The 23,368-nt window shown below is 42.5% G+C and overlaps 1 protein-coding gene across 5 annotated transcripts; it reads left to right on the top strand.

Moving 5' to 3' along the window:
- The first annotated feature begins 1,001 nt into the window (after positions 1–1,001).
- Positions 1,002–21,476, top strand: E2F8 (E2F transcription factor 8). Of its 5 annotated transcripts, XM_045017032.1 has the most exons (14): positions 1,002–1,128; positions 1,612–1,744; positions 7,054–7,326; positions 7,761–7,917; positions 8,557–8,859; positions 9,127–9,288; positions 11,351–11,488; positions 11,710–11,922; positions 13,558–13,645; positions 13,904–14,411; positions 16,487–16,702; positions 17,805–17,937; positions 18,421–18,812; positions 20,606–21,476. In XM_045017032.1, the coding sequence occupies exons 2-14, from the start codon at positions 1,664–1,666 to the stop codon at positions 20,792–20,794; spliced, it is 2,853 nt and encodes a 950-aa protein (XP_044872967.1). In that variant the 5' UTR covers positions 1,002–1,128; positions 1,612–1,663; the 3' UTR covers positions 20,795–21,476. The 5 variants fall into 5 exon arrangements, with proteins under 5 accessions (XP_044872967.1, XP_044872966.1, XP_044872969.1 ...); XM_045017031.1 differs by lacking the exon at positions 1,002–1,128 and having other exon boundaries at positions 1,510–1,744; XM_045017034.1 differs by lacking the exon at positions 1,002–1,128 and having other exon boundaries at positions 1,510–1,744; positions 13,561–13,645; positions 20,606–21,475.
- Positions 21,477–23,368: the final 1,892 nt, after the last annotated feature.

Genomic DNA, 23,368 nt, shown 5'->3' with positions numbered 1-23,368 from the left:
AGGATTAAGCTCTTAAACTACAAGCCCTGTTCACAAGAAATTTAAATCAATGCAAAATCTGCCATGTGGAAGAATTATAGGAGTCAGAAGTAGGCCCTGAAATAGGAAAAATAATCACTCAGATCAAACCATAAACAGTATGGAACAGTGATGCACTAGAATTGACCAGGGAAAACAGCAATGCAATTAGTGGTAGATAACTTAAAAACAAACAAAAACAAAAACCCCACCAGAGTATACAGGAACTCATACAAATGGATATAATAGACCTTAATAGACCCTAATAGACCCCAACATCCAGATGCTATTATCACTCAAAAGAAAAATTCCACTAAAGCAAGTGCTGAACCCTTCGCAGGTTTACCATTCTAATACTCTTTTGTAATAGTCAAATCTTTGTATCCTTTTGCATGTTTAGATGTTATTGTTCTGAAAGGAAGCAAAGTAAATTATGGAGTGGGATCAGACAAATTGAAAATATATATTTTGCAAAACAGTATCACATGAATGAACCAGTAACATCTACCCACACGAGGACTTCCATTTAGACACACTCATTTGAACTTCTCCATTTACACACACGCGGGGGGAGATTTGCTTCATTAGTACAACCCTTCCGTGTGCACATACAACTGGGGTGAAAGGGAGGATTCCCCCTAAATTTACACGGATACCAAGATTGGGGGAGAGACTCCCCTATTTGCACTAGTATCTAAGAGAACAGGGTCCCACCGACTTGCCCACACAGTGGGGGCGTGGAAGAGAAACAGGTGCTCCCCCACGATTTTCAGCACACGCACACACACACACACACCCATTCGTTGCACACCCGCCAGTTCCCGCGCCCCGCACCCGCCAAACTTCAGGCTAAGAAACTTTCCGAACTTGCCGCAATTCGGAGGTCGGGCGTGGGCGCGGCAGAGAGGGCTGCGGGTTGTGATTGGCTGGGCGGGTAGGGTGTCGGCTTGTGATTGGCTGGGCTCTGCCCGCCGCCGCCGCCTCACGAGGGGGGGAGCGTTGGCTGGGTAAGCAAGCGGCGAAGCGTCTCTCTTGCAGCGGGTTAAATTCAAATCGGCAGCGAGCGGCACCGGCAGCTACAGCGGGGCCCGCCCGGCAGCTTCCGCACAGGTAGGGGGGCCTCGCCTCCGGTTAGGGGGCTGCTGGGGGATCCCAGCGGGGCCTCGCTCCGGAGCAGGTGGGGCGCGACCCGTCGGGACCTCGCGGGGATGGCTACCGGGCGCGCGGGGCTAGTGGCGCCAAACGTTTAAACCGGATCCCGGAAGAGCCTCGCCCATTCCCCACCAGCCAATCAGCGCGGCGCCCCGCTGGCTGCTGCTGTGTGATTGGTGCGTGTCCGGGCGGGGGCCGGGGGAGCAGTTGGGGCTCGCGGGGCGGCGGCGGCGGCGGGCCGAGCTGCGTGAGGCGGTCCCGGAGCCCGTCCCCTCCCTCCCCCGCGCGGGGCTCTGCCGCGGGGGCGTTGGCAGGTGCCGGGCGCCCCGCGCCCACGGGCGGGTCCCGACTCTCCTGCCGGGCCGGGCTCGGTGCTCACCGGCCGCAGGTCTCCGCCCAGCTTCCCGCCCGCCTCACCCGCCGCTGCGTTCCCCTCCCCAGGGCTCGTCAGTGCTGCGATGCCGTCGCCGCTGCCCAGCGCCCCGCGCCTTCCATGACCCTGCGCAGCCCGGCTGGCCCAGGAGCGGCGAGCGGACCCGGAGAGCCCGGGGGTGACATGGGCCCCGAGGAGAAGGTACTTCGTGAGCCTGGCGCCGCGCCGCGCCGGCATAGCGACCCTGCAGAGTGAGCGTGGCCGCAGTTCCGTGGGCACCCAGCTGCCATAGTCATTGCATCACTTGTCTGTGGCCTGGCAAGGCTCCGGGTGCTGGCGCTGTGCGTCCCCACCAGCAGTGCCTGTAGTGTCAGTGTGGGGCTGGTGGAAGCCAGTAACCGCCTAACTGCACTGACTCTAGCGGCTTGTCTACACTACCTGCCGGGATCGGCGGGCAGCGATCGATCCAGCGGGGGGTCGATTATTGCGGCCAGTGTAGAGGCAATAAATGAACCGCTGGGCGCTCTCACGTTGACTCTGGTACTCCACCAGAACGAGGGACGCAAGCGGAGTTGACGGGAGAGCGCCCGCTGTCAGCTTACCACAGTGAAGACACCGAGGTAGGTAGATCTAAGTACGTTGATTTCTGCTATGCTATTCACATAGCTGAAGTTGCGTATCTTAGATTGACCCTGTGCGGTGGTGTAGACAAGCCCTATGCTTCTGGAGATGGAATTATTAAATCAGGGTAGTTACATTGGCAGGAGTGTAATTTTAGTGTAGACACTCACATCCTTAGGTTGATATAAGCTGCCTTGCCTCAACTAACTCTATAGCTTAGACCAGGCCATAGTCATGTGTTAACCCTGCCCAATATGACTGTTTAACTGCCGGGGCTCTGTTGTAAAACCCATTTCACTTGGCGTTGCCCTATAACTATCCTGCCCCGCCATAGTGAGTCAGGCTGACAGTAAGCCTCGATGGGAAGAGCAAATGTGACTGTTCTGCTTGTGGTGGTTTTGCCTGGTTCAATTCTACAGGCGACAAGAAAAACCCTGCAATTGTGAATAAATCACAGATTCCAGCAAATGGCAATAGCTGCATTGAACCCACTTTAGTTACTGTACTTTTTTTCTATGATTTTGCTACTGCTACTAAGTAATTGAATTTATATTGAATGTATTCCTGCAAGCTCTTTGTGTTGAACACCATTTAAAGGGGTAAAACTTCACTGAATGGAGGGCTTACAGAGGTAGGCCCAAAATATATTGTGTTGTGGGTTTTTTTTTAACCAATTCCATATATTCTCTTGCTGTAAAGTAAAATAACAGCTGTCTGAAAAACTTTATTTTAAAGTGTCTGGAATAAAAAGGAAAATTGATGGCAGGTGTGATAGGTCTTTAAGTCACAGTTAAAATGGAGCCCCATTTTCCTAGGTACCATATTTTTCCGTGTATAAGACTATACTTTTTCCTAAATTCGTTAGACTAAAAATTGAGGGTCGTCTTATACACGGAAGTAAGCCGAGGAGAGAACCGTGTGGTTGCGAAACAGCCCCTGGAACCCTTGCTCCTGACTGCCTCCCACCGCCCCATCCAACCCCTGATCCTTTCTGACTGCCCCACCAGGACCCTTGCCCCTATTCAATCCCCCTGTTCCCTGCCCTCTGACCCCCCCCAACTCCTATCCACCCCCCCCGAACTCCCCTGCCCTCTCTCCAACACCCCCTCCCTGCCCCCTTACCGCGCTGCCTGGACGTGGCTGGCGGTGCTACAGTCCAGCCGCGGCTGGAGCTGGGAGCCCGGGACGCAGGGCCGGGGCAGGAGTCGCGCGCCCGGAGCCGGAGGATGTGACGGGAGCCGGGCGGCCGGAGCCACGCAGCCGGAGCTGGAGCTGGGCAGCCAGGGCTGCCGCCGCGCCCGGACCCGCGCTGCCGGAGCCCGGCCGCATGGCAAAACAGCAGGAGCCAGGCAGCTGGAGCCACGGGGCCAGGCAGTGTCCGGAGCCGGGCATCCGGGTAGGTGGGATCGCGGCCGCCGCAGTGCCCGGACCCGCACTACCGGAGCCGGGGACGCGGGGCCGGAGCCGGGGACGCGGGGCCGGAGCCAGGCGGCCGGGGATGCGGGGCCAGTGCTGGGGGGCAGGAGTCGCGGGGCCGGGGACGCGGAGCCAGGGGGCAGGAGTCGCGGAGCCGGGGGGCAGGAGTTGCGGGGACACGGGGCTGGGCGGCTGGGGACGCGGGGCCGGGGCAGGAGTTGTGGGGCCGGGGACGCGGGGCCGGGGAGGGACGTGGCAGGAGCCAGGCAGGGCCGCGGCCGGAGACCAGCCGGGGCGCACGGCCCTCCTCGTTTCCTCTACCCCTACCTCGGCGTCCTCTTCCTGGGCCTGAGCGGCAAAGTCAGGGGGGGACACCTGCAGCGTGGCCGGAGCGGCAAAGAAAACAAAACAAAAAAAAACTTGTGGCATGGCCGGAACGGCAAAGCAGGAGGGGAAAAAACGCCGCTTCAGTCGGTGGAGAGGGAAGAACCCTGCCGCACCCCTCCTGCACCCGACCCCCTGCCCAGTTTGCTGTAGGGTGCTCCCCTCCTCCGCACTGCCGCCCCCTACAGGGCGGCCCGAGCGGCATACCAAAAACAAAAAAATGACCGTGCTGCCCTAGGATTGGGTGGAATGCCGCCCCATAGAATATGCCGCCCCAAGCACCAGCTTGCTCAGCTGGTGCCTGGAGCGGGCCCTGCCAATCACTAACCTCCAATCACGAACGAAACTGCCGATAGCTTGTCTCTGCAAACAGGCTTCCTCCAATCACGAGCCTTATGTAACTGACGTCAGCTGATGCTGAACAAACCAATTGGAACACATCCCGTTGGAGGTGGAGAGCGTGTAGGCAGTGCGCAGATGCGACAGGGACCGGTAATGTCGGAGCGTTCTGAGCCCATAAAGATGTCGGAAAATAAAAAAATAAATAAGCGAATGTCTTACTCTGCAAAATTCAAACTGAATATAATCAGTTATGCAAAAGAGCATGGAAATAGAACTGCAGAGAGACAGTTTGGACCTCCTCCCACTGAGTGTATGATCAGACAGTGGAGAAAACAGGAAGAACAACTCCTTAAGATGCCAAAAAAGAAGAAGGCCTTAAGAGGAAAACCAGCAAAATGGCCAAACTTGGAGCAGAGGTTTAAGACTTGGATTATGGAGCAGCGCCAGAGTGGCTTATGTGTGTCAACCAAGCTTATTCAATATCAGGCAAGAATGTTTGCAAGCGAAATGAAGATTGTTGATTTTACAGGAAAGGTAAAATGGTGCTTCAATTTCATGAGGAGAGAAGGGTTGGCCATGAGAGCACGAACAAAGTTAGCACAGAAAATGCCACCAGTTTACGAGGATAAAATCCAACAGTTTCACTCCTATGTCATACAACTTCGGAAAAAATATGATTTTGAACCAAGTCAGATGGAAACATGGATGAGGTGCCTCTCAATTTTGATGTGCCTTCCAACAGAACTGTTGATGTGAAAGGAATCAAAACAGTGGCAATCAAAACAAGTGGCCATGAAAAGATACACTATACTGCTGTGCTTTCATGATGTGCAGATGGTACTAAACTGCCTCCTATGCTTATTTTTAAGAGGAAAACATATCCTAAAGAGACCATACCACCTGGCATTATTGTGCAAGTTCATGAGAAGGGATGGATGAATGAAGACATTATGGCCATTTGGTTTGCAAAGGTTTGGTCCAGAAGACCTGGAGGGCTCTTAAAGAAGCCAGCTCTACTTGTCTTTGATCAGTTCCGAGCACATTTAACGGAAAAGACAAAAAGGGTTGCATCGGATTTGCGAACACAGCTAGCAGTTATTCCTGGTGGACTTACAGGTCAGCTACAGCCACTAGATGTTTCAATCAACAAGCCATTTAAAGCCCTGATGAGAGAAGAATGGAGTAGATGGATTCAAAAAGCAGGTGGTAACTTGACACCGACAGGAAGAGCGAAAAAACCAACCATTACTGAGGTTAGCAATTGGGTTCTAAACTCATGGTATGGCGTCAAACAAAAGGTGATTGTGAAGTCCTTCAAGAAATGTGGAATCAGCAATGCCATTGGACGGAACTGAGGCTGATCTCATATATATAGACAGTGACTCAGTAGACAGCAGTGATGCAATAGAGGCTGAATAAAGTGACTTGCTCAAAGCTAAGTGTGATGCATAATATCATAGTACTGGTATGTAAATGTTGCCTAATTACTAAATAAAAATGTGTTCTGTTTTATGTTTAAAATATTGATTTCTGAATTTTGGGTTAGAAAAGTGGGGTCGTCTTATACATGGGGGCGTCTTATACACGGAAAAATACGGGGTATATCAAATAAACATAGAAGAAACAATACACAGCTTGAAATGTACAGACCGAGCTATATGTATGTTACATGTTGTTTTCAGTTATACAAAAGTGATAAGTAAATGTCTCAAGCATTAACCCAAGAGAACCTTTCATTGGACATCAGAGTTAGTATTTGTTTTTGTTTTTGTTTTTTTGCCTGATGCAAGCCATTCCATCCTGCTGCAAGAGTCAGCTCACATTGGTGCAACAGATTTGAAATTTGCCATATGTCTCATTTCTCAGGCTTTGGCTACACTTACACTTCAAAGCGCTGCCGCGGCAGCGCTTTGAAGCGCTAAGTGTAGTCAAAGCACCAGCGCTGGGAGAGAGCTCTCCCAGCGCTGTCCGTACTCCACCTCCCTGTGGGGAATAACGGACAGCGCTGGGAGCCGCGCTCCCAGCGCTGGGGCTTTGACTACACTGGCGCTTTCCAGCGCCGCAATTTGCAGCGCTGGAGAGGGTGTGTTTTCACACCCTGCTGCAGCGCTGCAAATTTGTAAGTGTAGCCAAGCCCTCATAGCAAGAAGATCGTCCCTGTGCTGGAAACTCTCTAGATTTACTTATGAAAAAAAGAGGCAGCTCTTATAAAATGTTGAACATCTAAACAAGCATGCCCATTCCTTAGCATGGCCCTTATTTTTTGTCTTTTCCTTTTACTGGTAGTTACCCCCACTCTACCCCTCTTCAGTGAAAGGGATTACGAACAGCTTCGGGGGGGGCTCATACATTATTCATCAACAGTAGTTTTTAACATTTATCTGACAATCCTTGGCATTATTCCCCCCAAAACGGGTAAACTAGCATTTTTGCATTGGATTAACAGTCAATCTGAGTTTTATTTTAAGTTTTTTTTTTTTTACTTGATGCAAGCTGGAAAAGGCCATATTGCATGCTATAAACCCAGGGTCAGCGTAGCAGACTTTATTCAACCAAGACTTCCTTGGCTTAATAGAAGTCTTAACTTGAGTAGACTTCAAAATGTTCCCATAGGCTACCCAAGAGAATAAACTGATTGGTAGTTGACTAGAATAAAGAACAGTATTGGAGTGTAGTCTTATATATGACATTACTCTGATTTTATGAGATATAATTTTTTTATTTTATTTTTCTTATTTTTGGGACAGGAAAATCACGCTTCTGAGCCACAAAGAAGGATACTGAAAACCCCTCTGAAACAGCCAGCTACCTCATATTCAGTATTAACGGAAATACAGCCTGATTCTGGACCTCTGACAACACCCCCTAAGTCTCAGGAAGTGCCTCCTGGAGATCCATGGACACCCACTGCTAACCTTAAAATACTGATCAGCGCGGCTAGTCCTGAGATTAGAAACAGAGAACAAAAAAAGGGACTTTTTGACAGAAGTGAAATCGTAGAGACAAAACACTGTTTACATGTATGTTGTAAAGATTTTTGTAAATTAAACTGGGGGTTGCCTATTGTCTTGATGCATGTCTAGATACTAGATTTTTTTAAAGATATACTTTAATTCAAAAGGAATTATTTTGGGGAAGTTCTGTGTTATACTGGAAGTCAGACTAGATGATCACAATGGTATCTTCTGGCCTAGGAATCTGTATTTGTTCAGTGAACTTTAACATATACCACCTTTGTTTAGATTTTAAATCTGGAATATTAGCTATTTGTGATACTATTTTAATTGTTAAACATAGCAAACACTGTTTGCTAGTTTTATTATTTTGAGGCTTACTAGCTGTTGAGGATAAGGCACTTGGTATTATTCATCAGTCCCAGACACTGGCAGTAAATCTGTCAAATTTAGCATTTTTACGTAAAACACTGAATTCCTGTTTCCTTGTTTCTGTGCAGGAGCATTTATCAGGAGATGAATATGAGAAATCTCAACCAAGCCGTAAAGAGAAAAGTCTAGGACTATTGTGTCACAAATTTTTAGCTCGATATCCTAATTACCCCAGCACTGCAGAGAATAGTGATATTTGCCTTGATGAAGTAGCAGAAGAGCTTAGTAAGTCTGTGCGTGTACTACAGTGTTTATGATTGGGAATATGTACTGACCTGTTCCTATGAATATGCTGATAAAGCTAGCATCTCATTTTTGGTATGTATTTTCACAGTTAAATTATGAAAACTTTTCAAAATGCACACTCAAACTAATTTTAGTTCATTCCTTTTTTTTTCCCCTTAAGAAAAGAAAGAAATCCTCCATTTTTATAACAATCCTTTTCTGAGTTTGCCATGGAAATCTGTTTAACAAAATGGTTATTCCTCTGTACATACTGTCTTATTTCAGAACATTTTAAGAAAAATAACTTTAAATTATATATTATATAGAACATGCAAATAATTACCACAACTACTGGAAATAATTTGAGTCCAGTTTTTGGGTCTCCAAATTATGGGTATGATCAGTGATTGGATGGGTGGGAAATGGGGTGGTTCTCTAGCTGCATTTACAATTTAAGACTTGCCCAAGTGTGACATCAAAATAAGATGTGATTTGGTGTGGACTGTGTATATTAACAGAATATGATAGTTCCTTAAATCACCATACTGGGTAAACCAACTTCATAGAAACATATGCTAAGAACAATACTACATGATCCAGATTTTAAGATGAATGTATTAATATTCTTCCTCCTTATAGATGTTGAACGTAGACGCATATATGATATTGTGAATGTGCTAGAGAGCCTGCATATGGTGAGCCGCCTTGCCAAAAATAGATATGCTTGGTACGGGCGTCATAATCTCAATAGAACACTGCAGACTTTGAAAAAAGTTGGCGAAGAGAACAAATACACACAACAAATTGAGATGATCAAGAAGAGAGAATATGAGTTTGAGTTAGATGGTGACAAAAATGAGGAGATGGCGACAAAACCTGTTGGCCCAAATGAGCATTCAGAAATGTGTTTTGTTGAACTCCCAGGGATGGAATTTCGAGCAGGTAATGATTTTCTATTAATGCCAAGAAGAGTATACATCTGTAATTAAAAATATCCAAACCTAGGGAAACAAATCTCTTAAATCCTAGAGCCTGAAATGCAGCAAAAATGTTATGCAAAAGTGTCATTCTTTTTCAGCTGTTTTAATTAAGACCATGATTCTTGTTGACAAACATTTTTGCTACTTAATTTCTGAAATATTTTTCAGAACTTTCATTTCAGATGTCATGTCACTTGATACATTTTAATCTTTTCTCCTTTCCGTACAGCTTCAGTAAACAGCAGGAAAGACAAGTCTTTACGAGTGATGAGTCAGAAATTTGTGATGCTGTTTCTTGTATCAACTCCTCAAATAGTGAGCCTTGAAGTTGCTGCTAAAATTTTGATTGGAGAGGACCATATAGAAGATTTAGATAAAAGCAAGTTTAAAAGTAAGTAAATGCTGCTGGAGCTGTCTCGGTTGAGTCTGTATTTACGTAAGTTTTGTCTCTGATAATCTGTTTTTGATTTTTCTTAAATAAAATATTCCATTTGATTTGCTATTACAGCTGTTGTTTCTAGGGATTCTTGCAAACTGTAATTCCTATACACAGTGTTGCATATTGTGAAATGTAAGGGGAATCTCTCTCTTCCAATAATATATTTCTAATTAAGTTATACAGGAACTAATTATACCTTTAACACTAGGTGTCCCCAGGATCTATTTGTAGAGAGGCAACCAAAAGATTATATAAGGAAGACTTGAACAAGGCTATTTTATAGGGCCCTACCAAATTCACAGTCCATAGTGGTCAATTTCACAGCCAGGGGGTTTTAAATTGGTCATTTTCAGATGTTTACATCTGAAATTTCATGGTGTATCATGGGAGTCCTGACTCAAAAGGCAGTCAGGGTGGGGTGGAAATCACTAGGCTATTGTAGGGGGACATAGGATTGCCACCCTTACTTCTGCCCTGTTGCTGGGCAGCCAGAGGGGAAGGCAGCTGGCTGGGTCCTCAGTTGTAAAGCCACCACCAACCGCAGCACAAAAGTGAGGGTGTAGGGTATGGGCTACCATATGTCTGGTTTTCCAGCAACCTCCCACTGGAGTGAGTGTGTGTGTGAGACAGCTGGAGCCGCAGCCTCTCTGTGCAGGGAGGCAACAGCTGGAACCATGGACCTTCCTATGGCTGGGGGAGATCCTGGAGGTGGGTCTGACCCGCCCCAGGAGCACCCCTGCAGGGGAAGAGGAAGTCTCATCCCTCGCCATCCCCAGCTGGGCACTAGATTTCATGGGGGAGATTAGATGACTAGATTTCATGGGGAAGATTAGATGACCGTGAAGGTCCATGATGAGTTTTTTCACAGCTGTGAATTTGGTAGGGCCCTAATTATGAAGTGACATCATCATGTTGCTTATTGGTAATTGTCTTTTTCATTATGAATTTTTTTTTTATTTTTTGTTTCTCCCACCATCTGTCACAAAGATTTGAGTGTCCCTGTAGTAGACAGGTCTTCATTTTGGTCGTGTAGCTCTGCTGGTTGAAATCTAGAGAGATTTCTAGAAGTCCAGGCAGTAGTTAATCTCATTGGAGGAAGTAGAATTTAAAATTTTGTCTCTGTCAACTCTAATTCTGTGTATACACAAATAGTTCATATCTCCTTAATTGGTATTTTATTTGTAAACCCTCAGTCCTGTCATTGGTTCACAGACAAAACTCCCATTGGCTTTTGTGTGAATTGTGCATGTGGAGTAATGACAGGATCAGGTCTCAGTAGTTTCAGTTAGTAGTTTCCTTTCCACTGCATCATGTTAAAATTATTAGGATGTGTGTGTTTTTTCTTTCTCCCCCAGGAACTGGTGTGTCCGACAAAAAGCATTCCAAGGGCATTGCTGGGAGATGGTATCTTTTTGTAAACGTAACTAATGTATTACCACACTCTTGGTTAACAAGGATAGCCTTGAATTTTGTGGATGATTTGCCAGGTTTTGTATTTTTTCAATGGGAGAAACTTGGCTTGGATATGTTCTGGTTGAAGTCGAGCTCTTTGTTGGTAGTTCAGTTGTTTTTTAAAACTATGGTAGTGGTATCTGAAATTATTAATTAGGATATTGTGGTGTACTGAAAGATTCTGCAGGTGAATGATGATTCCAGTGTACTTTAGGATATTTCTGTTCCTCCTCCAACCTGTTTCTAGCTGCTGGCTTTCAGAGTAAGGTTTCTCCACGTTTGCACAATATAGAGGCCCAAGTATTAAAAAAAAGCTTGGTTGAAGACAAAATTGTTCTTGAAGGATCCAAAATAGAGTTCCTCATATGAGTTGCAAAATGAGTGACTGCAGTCTGAGTAACCTCATCTGTTGCTTTTGATTTTGTGTAACATAAATACAAGAGCATGTTGGGGGATGGGGAAGCATCTTTAGCCTAATGTGAAATAAGTATGACTTAAAGTGTGCTGCTAATGAACCCAGAAATGCTATACAGAATTCATTAATATATTTGTTTTATTTCAGCCAAGATTAGGAGACTGTATGACATAGCTAATGTTCTCAGTAGTCTTGAGCTTATCAAGAAGGTTCATGTTACAGAGGAGAAAGGCAGAAAGCCAGCATTCAAATGGACAGGACCAGAGGTTTTACCAGGCATTCAGGGTAGGTGTACTACTTTGCTTTCTTTCTGCTGTCTTGATTGGCATGATTGGTTTTTCCCCGTGAAAAGCTTAGGCCGAAGGACAGTTGAATTTTTCTCTAAAGGCTCTTTCTTTTTTCCAGTTTGTCAAATAATTCCTACACTCTAATCACCAAACAAATATTAAAAGAACTGTTTTATTGTTCAGGTTATATGTGATATTATTTTACATTTTCTGTTTTAGATACAAAACCTGTAACTACTACCACTTCCTTGATTCCATCTAATTCTGCAAAATCTAAATCTCCCAAAGAGCAGTGTTCAAAAAATCTCTTCCCTTCAAGAGGCAAGCAAAGCTTCACTCGGCATCCATCTCTAATAAAGCTAGTAAAGACTATAGAAAGTGACCGGAGGAAGATCCATTCTGCTCCAAGCAGCCCCAGCAAGACAAGCACAAGTATGTAGTTGAAAAGCAAACTGCAGTATCTTACTCTGGATAGGCTGTTAGAGAGATAAGGTGGGTGAGAGAGTGAGTTCAGATAGTTCAATCTTAGTCCTGCCATGAGTGTAGGGGACTAGACTAGATGATCTCTCGAGGTTCCTTCCAGTCCTATGATCTTGTATTTAGCTGTGCCTCTCTGAGTACCTTCCTCATGTCTGGGAAAGAGCTCTGTGTAGCTCGAAAGCTTGTCTCTCCCACCAACGGAAGTTGGTCCAATAGAAGATACGTCCCCTACCTTGTTTTTCTAATATCCTTGGATTACACAGCTACAACAACAGTGCATACAACAATGGATATGCTATTAACATATTGTATGGGATCTCTTGTTAAATAGACATTGATGTTTAACCTCTTCAGGTAAAAGAAAGGGCGTGTGCATACTTGAAATACAAACACAAGTTCTGATTGACTGATAACTGTCAAAAACAGGCATAATGGGAGCCAACAGAGAAGTTTGGCACTTAGTAATATATGTACAGTGCTTTACATCTGAGGCCTGAGAAGATTGATAATGAGGACAGATTCCACCTGCTTTGTCTTCTGAAGCTAATCCATATAACAAAATATAGGAAGCTGTTCCCTCTTTGATGGACCAAATCTAGCCCTGGAGTCAGTAGGTGCAACAATAGAGTTGCAAACATTTTACAACTTTTTACCCCAGGTCCAAATTTGGCTCACTATTTGTAATTGCCTGCTCCTGTTACATAGCTTGTGTGCTTTCACAAGTATTTTTTTATTAAAGAAGAAAATGAATTAATTTTTACATAACTTCATATTGACTTTTTTATAGTGTTGCGTTTAATAGCCTTAAGTATTCTGTTAGGAATATGTTCTATGGATATGCATACTGAACCTTTCTCTGCACTATGGCTAGGTTTGGCACAATTAGATTTTTATATTTTTATAACTTCAACCGATAATATTGATTATTTTTAAGCAGCCTTTGCTGTTTTTATCTATTTTTAAATTTTCTCATTTGGGGAAACTCTGGGGAGTCAGAGAATTATTATTTAATTATAGTAGATGCTGAAATTCAAACAGTTAAAGCTTTATAACCGTTAAAATGCATATTGTCAACATCATGTGCCAAAATATACAAAGTAAATGTCCTTAAATCAAATTCTAAGTTCTCACGTAGAATTTTTCTTTGTTTGCCTATCCATTTTGATTATGGATGGAAATATTTTTTGTCAGCAAAACTAACGTTTCCTGACATTTACTGATAAAAATCCAATCCTGCCACGCCTAACTATGGCTCAGCCCCCTTCTGAAAGGGCCACATTTAAAGTTGAGATGACCATTTATTCTTCATGTAAATGCAGTTCTTGGGCTCAGAGTCTGCCAGCCAAAGTATTAATTAGTGCCTCATGTTGTCTTTTGTGGATGCTTCTCTACTAAGAACTGAACTGAGGCCTCCAATTTAAGCCACTGTCCAACTGACTTATCCAGCCTGAACTGTAATTGAATGGCAACATGGAGATGGAAGGCTTTATACCCTGTTACTAAACACTTAAACCATGCAAACTGTATAAATAGGCATTCTTAAAAGTGAATCCAACTTCTATTTATGGCTTTTTTTTTCCCCCGAAGCAGATAATGATCAAAATTCATCATCCTTGCCAAGTAAAATGGCCCAGCTTGCAGCAATTTGTAAACAGCAGTTAGAAGGACAATCAAGGTATGTTTACACTAGTGTTATAGTGGAAAGCTTATTTCACCATTGGGCCAACAAGCTTGCGGTGTATTTAGTCAGCTATTATGAACTAGAGTTAGCCAACCGATAACTGTTAAACTCAATAACATTTCATTTTCACTTTATTTAATGGATGGAGTAGTGAAAATTACCTCAAGTTACTCCATTTTTCTGTCATGACATAAAATGACCAGGGCACTTCTGAATGTATTTAAGTGTGTATTTCTTGTTTTTTCCTTTTAGAGAATTAAAGATGAAATTGACAAGATCTACCTTAGAATGTAAATTGACCTCTAGTGATGAATCTCTTCTGAAATGTGAACCTAATACTACATCATCCTGTCAAACTCCATCTCTTGTTCAGCCACTGGGGGTCCTGCCTCTTATCCACAATTCAGTTTCTCCAGTAATGCTACCTCAAACCCATTCTGCTATTTCATATGCAATATATTTGCATCCTTCCCAAGCCCAGACTGTGACTACATTACAGTCTGTGCCCTGTCCCAATGTGACTGGAACTACAAGTGTTTTTGATGCTAATTCAAAAATACCATTTAATCAAATGACCACTGAAGAGAGGGACAGTAATACAGGTGAAGGTGATGCTGGGAACTTGGTGGCTAAAGAGAGACAAGTTACAAAAATTGAGTTTACACCAGAGAGGTGCCTTAAAAGATCTCAAGCATTACAGGAGAACAGTTCAATTAAAAAATGTAGAAGTGGTGAGAAAAGTCTTGAAGATGTTTATACAGTAAGTAATACAAGAAAAGGTATAGTTTTTTACTTTAATATGGTAGTGTGATGATCTACTGTTACAGAGTGCTTGGGATCCTAATAAAAGCCATACATAAAAGCATTGTATAGAACAAGGTTTCAGGAGCAATTGTGGAAACTTAATCCTTTGGTTGAGTTTTGTACAAATGTTCTTAAACTTTGATGGAAGTACATTGTTCTACAGGGCCACCAGTGGTTGGCTGCACAAAGAGATATCACCAGTCTTACAGAGTGAGTGCTTCTTGTTTGAAGGTGGTGGGGAGAGACATAGGTGGAAAGATTGCACTGAGTTAAGGGGCTGCTCAAATTCCTGTAATTCCAATTTATGCAAATATTCATAAGAGTGAATCTTGAACTTGCCTTTTTTGAGAGTGAATGTCTATCAATCCTTTGTTCATGGTTTGCCTGGTGCTTGGAAAACATTCAGATACAATATATAGTTCTGTCAAAGCATATCTTTGGAGGGCTGAACCAGTTTGATTCAGAAAAATAACCCCACCCAGAAGTGTTTACAGAGCATTTTAAAAGTATAATAAAAAAACACATCTGGTAACTTGATTTGCTGTCTGCCAGGGAATGTGATTCAGTCTTTCTGGAGTAGTTCAAGCACTTCTCAGCTCACATAGTGAATGGCATTCATTGTTGGCTTTATGGATGTTGATAGGGAAAGTAGAGATATAACATTTTAAGTATTTCAAGGACTTGTATCTAGTGCAGGGGTGGGCAGACTATGGCCCGCGGGCCACATCTGGCCCATCAGATCTTTTAATCCAGCCCTTGAGCTCCCGCCAGAAAGCAGGGTCAGGGGCTTGTGCCGCTCTGTGCATGCTGTGGCGCCACACAGCTCCCTGGAAGCAGCGACGTGTTCCCCCTCTGGCTTCTACACGTTGAGGCAGTCAGGCACGCTGTCCCAAGCCCCGCCTCTGCAGCTCCCATTGGCTGGGAACTGCGGCCAATGGAAGCTGTGAGGGCGGCTCCTGCAGATGAGGCAGTGCACAGAACCCCCTGGCTGTGCCTCTGCATAGGAGCTGGAGAAGGGACGTGGCACTGCTTCCAGGAGCTGCTGGAGGTAAGTGCCGCTTGGAGCCTGTACCCTTGAGCCCCCCTGCACTCCAACCTGCCCCAGCCCTTATTCCCCTCCTGCCCTCTGAACCCCTTGATCCCAGCCCAGAGCCCCCTCCTGTGCCCCAAACCCCTCATCCACGGCCCCATACCAGAGCTCGTACCGTCAGCTGGAGGGGCCCCCCTCTGCACCCCAACCCACTGCCGGAGGCCCATCCCACACTCTGAACTCCTCATTTCTGGCCCCATCCTGGAGCCCGCAACCTCAGCTGGAGCCCCTACCCCCAGTTTCATGATTATTCATGGTATGCCATACAATTTCCATACCCAGATGTGGCCCTCAGGCCAAAATGTTTACTCATCCCCGATCTAGTGTTATTAATTCCTGACACCTTATATAATGGGCTATATACCATGAACCAAACTATTAAGAGAATAAGAAGCTGAAACTTTCTGTTCCAGATCTCTAGGTATATGTGAGCTGCGCTGGTGCACTTGGGGAATGGGGACATGGATGTCTTTCTGACCCTTGTTTCTCAATCCTGGGGACAGTTGATGACCTTTGGCCTCCTAGTACACATTAGCAGTCCTTAGGCTGTTCTCTAAGTTGTGCTTGCTAGAACAGCTCTAGCTCATCAGTGCAGTGTGTTCTGACCATGCTCCTTCCCAACCAAGGAACATCTAGTATGCTGGTGGGGGCACAGGTGGGTGACCAGCCTGCTGTGCTGGTACTTTAGGCTCCTACAGCGCAGAGTGATTGAGTGGGGTTTGATGCTATGGCTCCTTAAGATCGGGCTTTTTCCAGTAGTATCCACAAAAGCTTAATGAATGAAATCAGTTTTTGAGACTTAAAATTAAAATATCTAATATAATGAAAGCAAATACATTATTAAAAATATCTACTTCTTAATTACACTTACTGTAGATATCTAAACCCCATCTTTAAAATGTCTTTGTTTTTTTGTTTGTATGTACTACATAATTTTTCAGGGAGATTTTCTTAAGGGTGAAAGATCATCTTCTAGAGCTGTGCACTTGGAGCCTGAAATCAATAATTTCCAAGAGGGAAGCCAGAACAAATCTGAGAAACTAGATCCAAATATGGAATTTTGCTTTGATCATGAAAGGAGAGGTCTTTCAGAAGATAAAAGCAGAGCCAGTACTACACCAGAGATGCCTGTTGCATTTGCTGTTCCTGCTCATGAGGTATACTTTCCACTAATTGGAAAAGTACAACTTCCCAAAGGTTTATTACTTTCAGAAGCTGAAATCTAACAGTCAAAGCATACATACAGGAAACCTCTGATGCATTTAGTCTACAGTCTACTCTTAAGCTTTTGTTTCTTATAGGACTCTACTGTATTAGGCACACAAACAGGGGAGGTAGAAAAGACTTAAGCCACCTCCATTACAAATATTGCTGATCTGATAAATTGACTTCATTAGAAATTCTGCTGGAGAGTCTTTAATTTTCCTCTTATGCTTCATATCAAAGGTTTATTTGGTTTACAGTAAAGGCATGTGAATTCTCACGTGACTAATCCAAACACTTCTTATAGTTCTTAACTTCTAAAATTTTTGATTGAACAGCATAGGACAATGCTCAAATTGAATGGCATTGGCATATAGTGAGATATTGTAATTCTAAAATCTGGTTCCTTTTTTTTTTTTTTTAAATATAGTATATTTCTTAATAGAACATGAAATATTTATAAACCCCGTGCCAGAATAAATGAGCAATCTACTTTTGTTTGTATGCTTTCTTGCTCATTTGCAAAACTCAGCACTCCACAGTGGGTCTCATCATTAATGTGTCTATCTGTGTCTGGGCTGAGATGTGAGTTCTCTTGGCACAAACAAACTTTTATATCAAAAAGGTATTTTACTCATGTTGGACTCTTGCATCAAAAGTCTCATCTGAGTTGAGAATGGAATGATGTTGCCATCTTAGTCCAGACTCTGGTTTGTCTAATTGTGCATTCAAAAAACCTGTCAAAATGTGCTTTAAAAACATGTCTGGCCTAATTGGAGGTTAACAGAAATGCAGCACACTCTTACTTCTTGAGGAGAGGAGGGCTTTGAGTTACATAATGGAGATTGCAGCCAACTAAAGATCTGGGTTTGAGGGGGTCTTGTCCAAGCCTCTGGCAGAAGTCAATCAACAGAAACGGATGCAGCATAGGACCTAGAAGGTGGGGAGAGTGAAAAATAAGGGCTTTCTTGTGGAATAAAAATCATCCCTTTAGAAACACATCATGAATATGTTTCTTATTGCACCTGTACAAAAAGATTATCCTTTCTTTTTCAGACCTTGTTTCCTTCAGGGTATATTATTCCTCTTGCTCAGTGCACGCAACATGGCAACGAGGCCATATTTTCTAACAAGGAAAAGTCTGGGATATGTTCGCTGCCACACATGACCTACAGTTCACCCATTGCAGGTGTGTATATATACACAATATATAAGTATTTATATACATTTAAGCTCTCTGGTTTTCAGCATTGTGGACCAATTTCACCCAACAGAAGTCAGTGAACCTTTACCAGGGATGGATTTCACCTGTAGGAATCCCAAGGTGTATCTACAGTGCAATAAAAAACCCACAGCAGGGAGTCTCAGAGCCCAGGTCAACTGATCCAGTCTTGCGGGGCCCAGGCTGCAAGGAAAAAAAACTTGCAGTGTAGATAGTTGGGCTCGGGCTGGAGCCTGGCCCCTTAAGCCCTCCCTCCTCGTAGGGTTTTGGAGCCTGGGCTACAGCTCAAGCTGGGATGTCTACAATGCTATTTTTAGCCCCCCAGCCTGAGTCCGAGTCAATTTACCTGGGCTCTGAGACTCGTTGCCACGAGTCTTCTGCTGCAGTGTAGACAAACCCCATATCTGTTAAAGGTTGATTTTTAATTTCCATCTCGTTTTTGTTTTATAGGTGTTGTTCCAGTGACAGCTTCAGAATTTACAGCAGTTAATATTCCTGCTTTTCATGTCACACCCTTGAAGTTAATGGTATCACCGTCTTCTATAGCTGCTACACCTGTAGTAAACCGCTCGTGTCTTAATTCAAGCCATAGCAATCCTGTCCAAAACCCAAGCTCTTCAATTCTGAACTTTACACTACAGCACTTAGGACTCATACCTGCTGGTGTGCAAGTTTCTCCAAATCCTGTGCTTCAGCCAGTGCCAATCTCTCCAAAACCAGAGCATGTTAGTCCTGTTTCAGAGAATGTGAGCTTGCAACAAGGAAGAGTGTTTAAAAATGAATCACAGATAACTGAGTGTGACATAAATGGAAAATCAGGTGCAGTAATTCCTTTACAGCAGGTAAGATAACTGTCAAATAAAAGTTTTCCATCTTCTTTTAAGTGTTGGATATTATTTATAGTATAGTAGTGCCTAAAAGCCACAATCAAGGAAAATTTGAGTAATGCACAATAAAGATTGGTATTATTGCTAGCAGTGTGGATTGATTTAAATCAAAGCAATTTAAATCACCAGTTTTAATCATGGTTTAAATCAGAAATCAGGAAAACTTTATTTAAATAATAGATTTTAATCTTATTTTGCATTTGTTGCAAGATTGATTCTCATTAGTTAAAACTTGTTGATCTGCAACTAAATATAGCCTTTACATGAAGTTTGGTGTTTGTCTGCCACCCAGCAGGATGCACTATATCTATACATATTAAAGCTATATTGTATAGCTTAACTTACCTTTATTCAGACTCTTAATGTTTACATTTTATTTGTTAAGAAATGAGGAATGAGGTATTTCTTATTTATTAGGTGATTAATTTTTGTAATTGCGATTAGTGTCAAACTTGGAAATTTAAAAGTAAATTAAAAAGCACAAAAGAGCACTTTAATTTGTTTTAAGGTAGTTTTATTTAACCAACAATGTGTTGGAAACATAAGTAAAAACGTTTATCAAAGTTTATTAAAACATGTTTTGCCAGTTAAAACTAACTGATCCATTAACAAAGTATCTGTAGTTAGAGAATTGAACTGATTGTTTCTGGTCACCATGTCCCTCAAGATTTTCTAATTAGTAGATCTCATGCTCTTATATCTAATATTTATACATAGATTGATGAAACAGGCTTTTCTGCTTTTTCAACTCCTAATTGGTTTCTTTATTTTGAATGAACCAATCGTTGAACTAATTTAGTTCAATGAACTGATATGAAGAAAATGTTCTCTCTGCACCTACAACTGTCAAAAGCTGGCATAGTGTTTCAATAAACTGAGTCCAGCTGCTTAGGGGTGACTTCCAGCAGTTCAGTGGTTTGACTGACTTTAAAACTTGGCAGCGTACATTACTTTTAAAATTAATTTTAAATGATTTTAATATATGATCTATTTTTAAAAATTAAATTTGTATTATAAACTTTAATAAAAAGAATCTTATTTAAATAAACTGTTTTTAATTTTTAATAGACTTTTATCCACCCCGATTGCTAGAATAGATGGAGGGGTTAACTCGATACCTTGGTAGGTAGGGTGGGACTAAGCCATGAGGAGTCTTTAAGAGACAGACAAAGAACTTGTTTGTTGTAGAGAACAGGGATCCAGTTGGGGGAATGTAAAGAGTGAGGTTTAGCAAGGACCTAAGACATTTTAGCAATAGCAGTTTTGAATGACCTTGAGAGGACAAGATGGCATTTATCAAGGCCAAAAAAAGGAAATTTTCTATTTTACTTTCTTTTTCTTTCTCCTTGAACTCTTATTCCTCTCATGTTGTTGTTGTTTATGTACTTAATGTAAAGTTTCAGCTCCTGGTTCTACCTCAGATATGCACTAATCCATGGAGTAGGATAATATGCATAGTTAATCTGAGAGCAGACTTAGTCTGCATGTTTTGCAGGACATCATGTTGCCTAAGGGGTGTTCATAAATCTTTGCTCTATAAATAATACATGGGATTAGAAGGGACAAATGACACTCTCATAAAACAGGTATAAATACACTCTTTCAAATATACTGAGAGTGTCAGAATAGACTAGTCAGATTGTTTTTATAAAGTCTTTCTTACAAGGTTTTTCAAAATTTTAGCTTTACGTTTCTTTCTAGTTTTATGTGCCTCTAATGAAACAAATGTTCTTTTCCCTTCCAATCAGACTACTGTTCCAGTGAAACCCGAAGAGCCACAGCCAGTGACTGAAAATTTTTTCCGTACGCCTGGAGGGCCGAATGCAATTTCTAGTTTTGCTTCATCTCCTGCAGATTCAGACGGTGTGGATGGAATTTCACGAGGAAACTTGTTTGCCCCACAAAGAAAACTTGAAGTGTCAGAGGACCAACTTTGACCAGGATGTCTGGCTGTTAAACTTGTTTTGTGGATATATTTTTCCAGTACAACATGTTGCATGCATCTTACCATTGTGATTTGGAAGATTTAGCCCCTGGAAACGAATTGTAAATGCATTAAGAAGTCTTCAATACTGGAAAAGCCTTATTTAGTGCTTAGGATTAAAATTGGCTCTTTTTTATAAAAGCAAACTAATGTCCATTAATTTCTGCAAATGACTTGTTTAAAGCATTACAACCAACTATGTACCTATTGTCTGTTTTACTCTTCATAACAGTACAGAGCAAACAGTACAAAGCAAACTGAGTAAATACAACACCACACAGTATCAGTACATGTTTTGCACAATGAAAGTACTGTGAGCATGTAATATATTGTATTTTTAAATAGAAAAGGCTATAGTTAAATATTTTCTACTTTCTTTTTACTCCTGCGTTCTTTCAATAATGATCTTGTAAAGTTAGTCAAAAAAAAGTAATCAAGTATGTAAATTAAGAATTATTTATAATGTATTTTTAATCAGTTCGTTCACATTAAATTTAAGGCTAAACTTTCCAAGTTTAAGTGGTAAGGGTATTGTTTAATCAAATGAAGTAACCACAGTAACTTACACATTGTATGTCAAGATCTTTTTTATGTTGTTCTGTGGTAAGAGCATCTTGCTATTAATTTGCATTATAGGAAGAGGAAAATAGTATCTTCATCAGAAGGCAGATATCTTATAGATATGAGACAGACTTTTTTAAATTGCCCTCATAGTTTTGCATCTGCAAATAACTGGGTGTAAATATTGGTGCCTATTATGTTGTTAATGCACATTAACTATTGAACTCAAAGGAAAACAGTCAAAACGGTAGAGTTTTGTATGGTTTCAGGTTCAACCACTAGAGCTGGTTGAAAATGTGTCATTGGAATGATTTTTCCAACAAAACATGGCCTTTTTGCAAAACTGAAATTTTATGTGGGAATTTTGGTTTTGCTGATGATTTTTTTTTATTTGAATTTTCCAAATGGTAGGGGGAGAAAAAAGACAGTTCCGGCTCTCAGAGCTGGAATGGGTTAGTGCAGAGGCAGAACTCTTGGGTTCTCTGCCTCTCTAGCACTATGGGGCTCTTGTCATTGAAATTTCACAAGTGGGAAGGAAGCTGGGAAGCCAAAAACAAAACAAAACATCTTTTCTTTAATACCTTTTGGGGGGCGGTGGGAATAAATACAAATTTGCTTGAGGACAGAACCCTCTTCCCCATTAACCTGAAGAACTTTTTGTAGACCAAACTGAAACATTACGGCCAACGACCTACTTTCTTCCTCTACTAACGTCTGAGAAGTTTGCAGCTGGACCCACACTACAAACTGGGGCACTCTCCAAATTTCATAATCCACTATAAATCAGCAAAAAGAACAGGAGTACTTGTGGCACCTTAGAGGCTAACACATTTATTTGAGCATAAGCTTTCGTGGGCTACAGCCCACTTCATCGGATGCAGGTAGTGGAAAATACAGTAGGAAGATAGATATAGATATATACATACACACACAGAGAACATGAAACAATGGGTGTTACCATACACACTATAAGGAGAGTGATCAGTTAGGGTGAGCTGTTGTCAGCAGGAGAGAAAAAGAACTGTTTGTAGTAATAATGAAAATGGCCCATTTCCAGCAATTGACAAGGAGATGTGAGGAACTGTAGGGAGGGAAAAATAAGCATGGGGAAATAGTTTTACTTTGTGTAATGGCCCATCCACTCCCAGTCTTCGAGCCTAATTTGATGGTGTCCAATTTGCAAATTCCAATTCAGCAGTCTCTCGTTGGAGTCTGTTTTTGAAGTTTTTTTGTTGTAATATTGCGACTTTTCAGTCTGTAATCGAGTGGCCAGGGAGATTGAAGGGTTCTCCAACTGGTTTTTGAATGTTATAATTCTTGACGTCTGATTTGTGTCCATTTATTCTTTTACATAGAGACTGTCCGGTTTGGCCAATGTACACGGCAGAGCGGCATTGCTGGCACATGATGGCATCTATCACATTGGTAGATGTGCAGGTGAACGAGCCCCTGAGGGCGTGGCCCTAATCACATCAGCCACTTCTTGTCAATCTATAGCCATTGTAGCTTCTTTCACCGTAGCAAATGTTTCCTTAAACACTGGGTGATGGAAACATTGAAAGTCAAATTCTGCCTTGATTTACAGCTCACGGAGTTCCCATTGACCTCTGTGTAAAGGAAGAATAAATGATGCACGAGAACCAAAATTCAGATCCAAATCTGAACTCTTCCAAAGTATAAGGATGTTTGTATCAGTTTTCTGTTTTTACCTATCGGACCGCTGGATAAGAAAGTAGATGGCATTTGGGCCTCTCTCTCTCAAAAATAACTTTAAGCTGTAATGATGTGAAAGGGAAAATCTTACACTATGGAGGTTTCCTGGAGGTGTGGACATATTTGAAAGTTTCCTCTTGTAACATATTGGTATAGTAAAGGAACTGCCCCCAGTTCAAAAATATACCTTGCTCAAATTCCCTTAGGATTCTATTCACTGATACCAAAATTATTTCCCCTCCCTCACTTTGAC

Source organism: Mauremys mutica, chromosome 4 (assembly GCF_020497125.1).
Source record: "Mauremys mutica isolate MM-2020 ecotype Southern chromosome 4, ASM2049712v1, whole genome shotgun sequence".
Classification (NCBI taxonomy): Eukaryota; Metazoa; Chordata; order Testudines; family Geoemydidae; genus Mauremys; species Mauremys mutica.
The sequence above is the reverse complement of the archived record's forward strand: the minus strand, read 5'-3'. Positions and strand labels throughout refer to the sequence as shown.

Excerpts from the sequence above, each read along its gene's own strand:
- E2F8 (XM_045017032.1), top strand. The coding sequence starts at position 1,664 with ATGACCCTGCGCAGCCCGGCTGGCCCAGGAGCGGCGAGCGGACCCGGA. Across the intron at positions 7,327-7,760 it reads AGACAAAACACTGTTTACAT|GAGCATTTATCAGGAGATGA; the intron begins GTATGTTGTAAA and ends GTTTCTGTGCAG. Across the intron at positions 13,646-13,903 it reads CAGTTAGAAGGACAATCAAG|AGAATTAAAGATGAAATTGA; the intron begins GTATGTTTACAC and ends TTTTCCTTTTAG.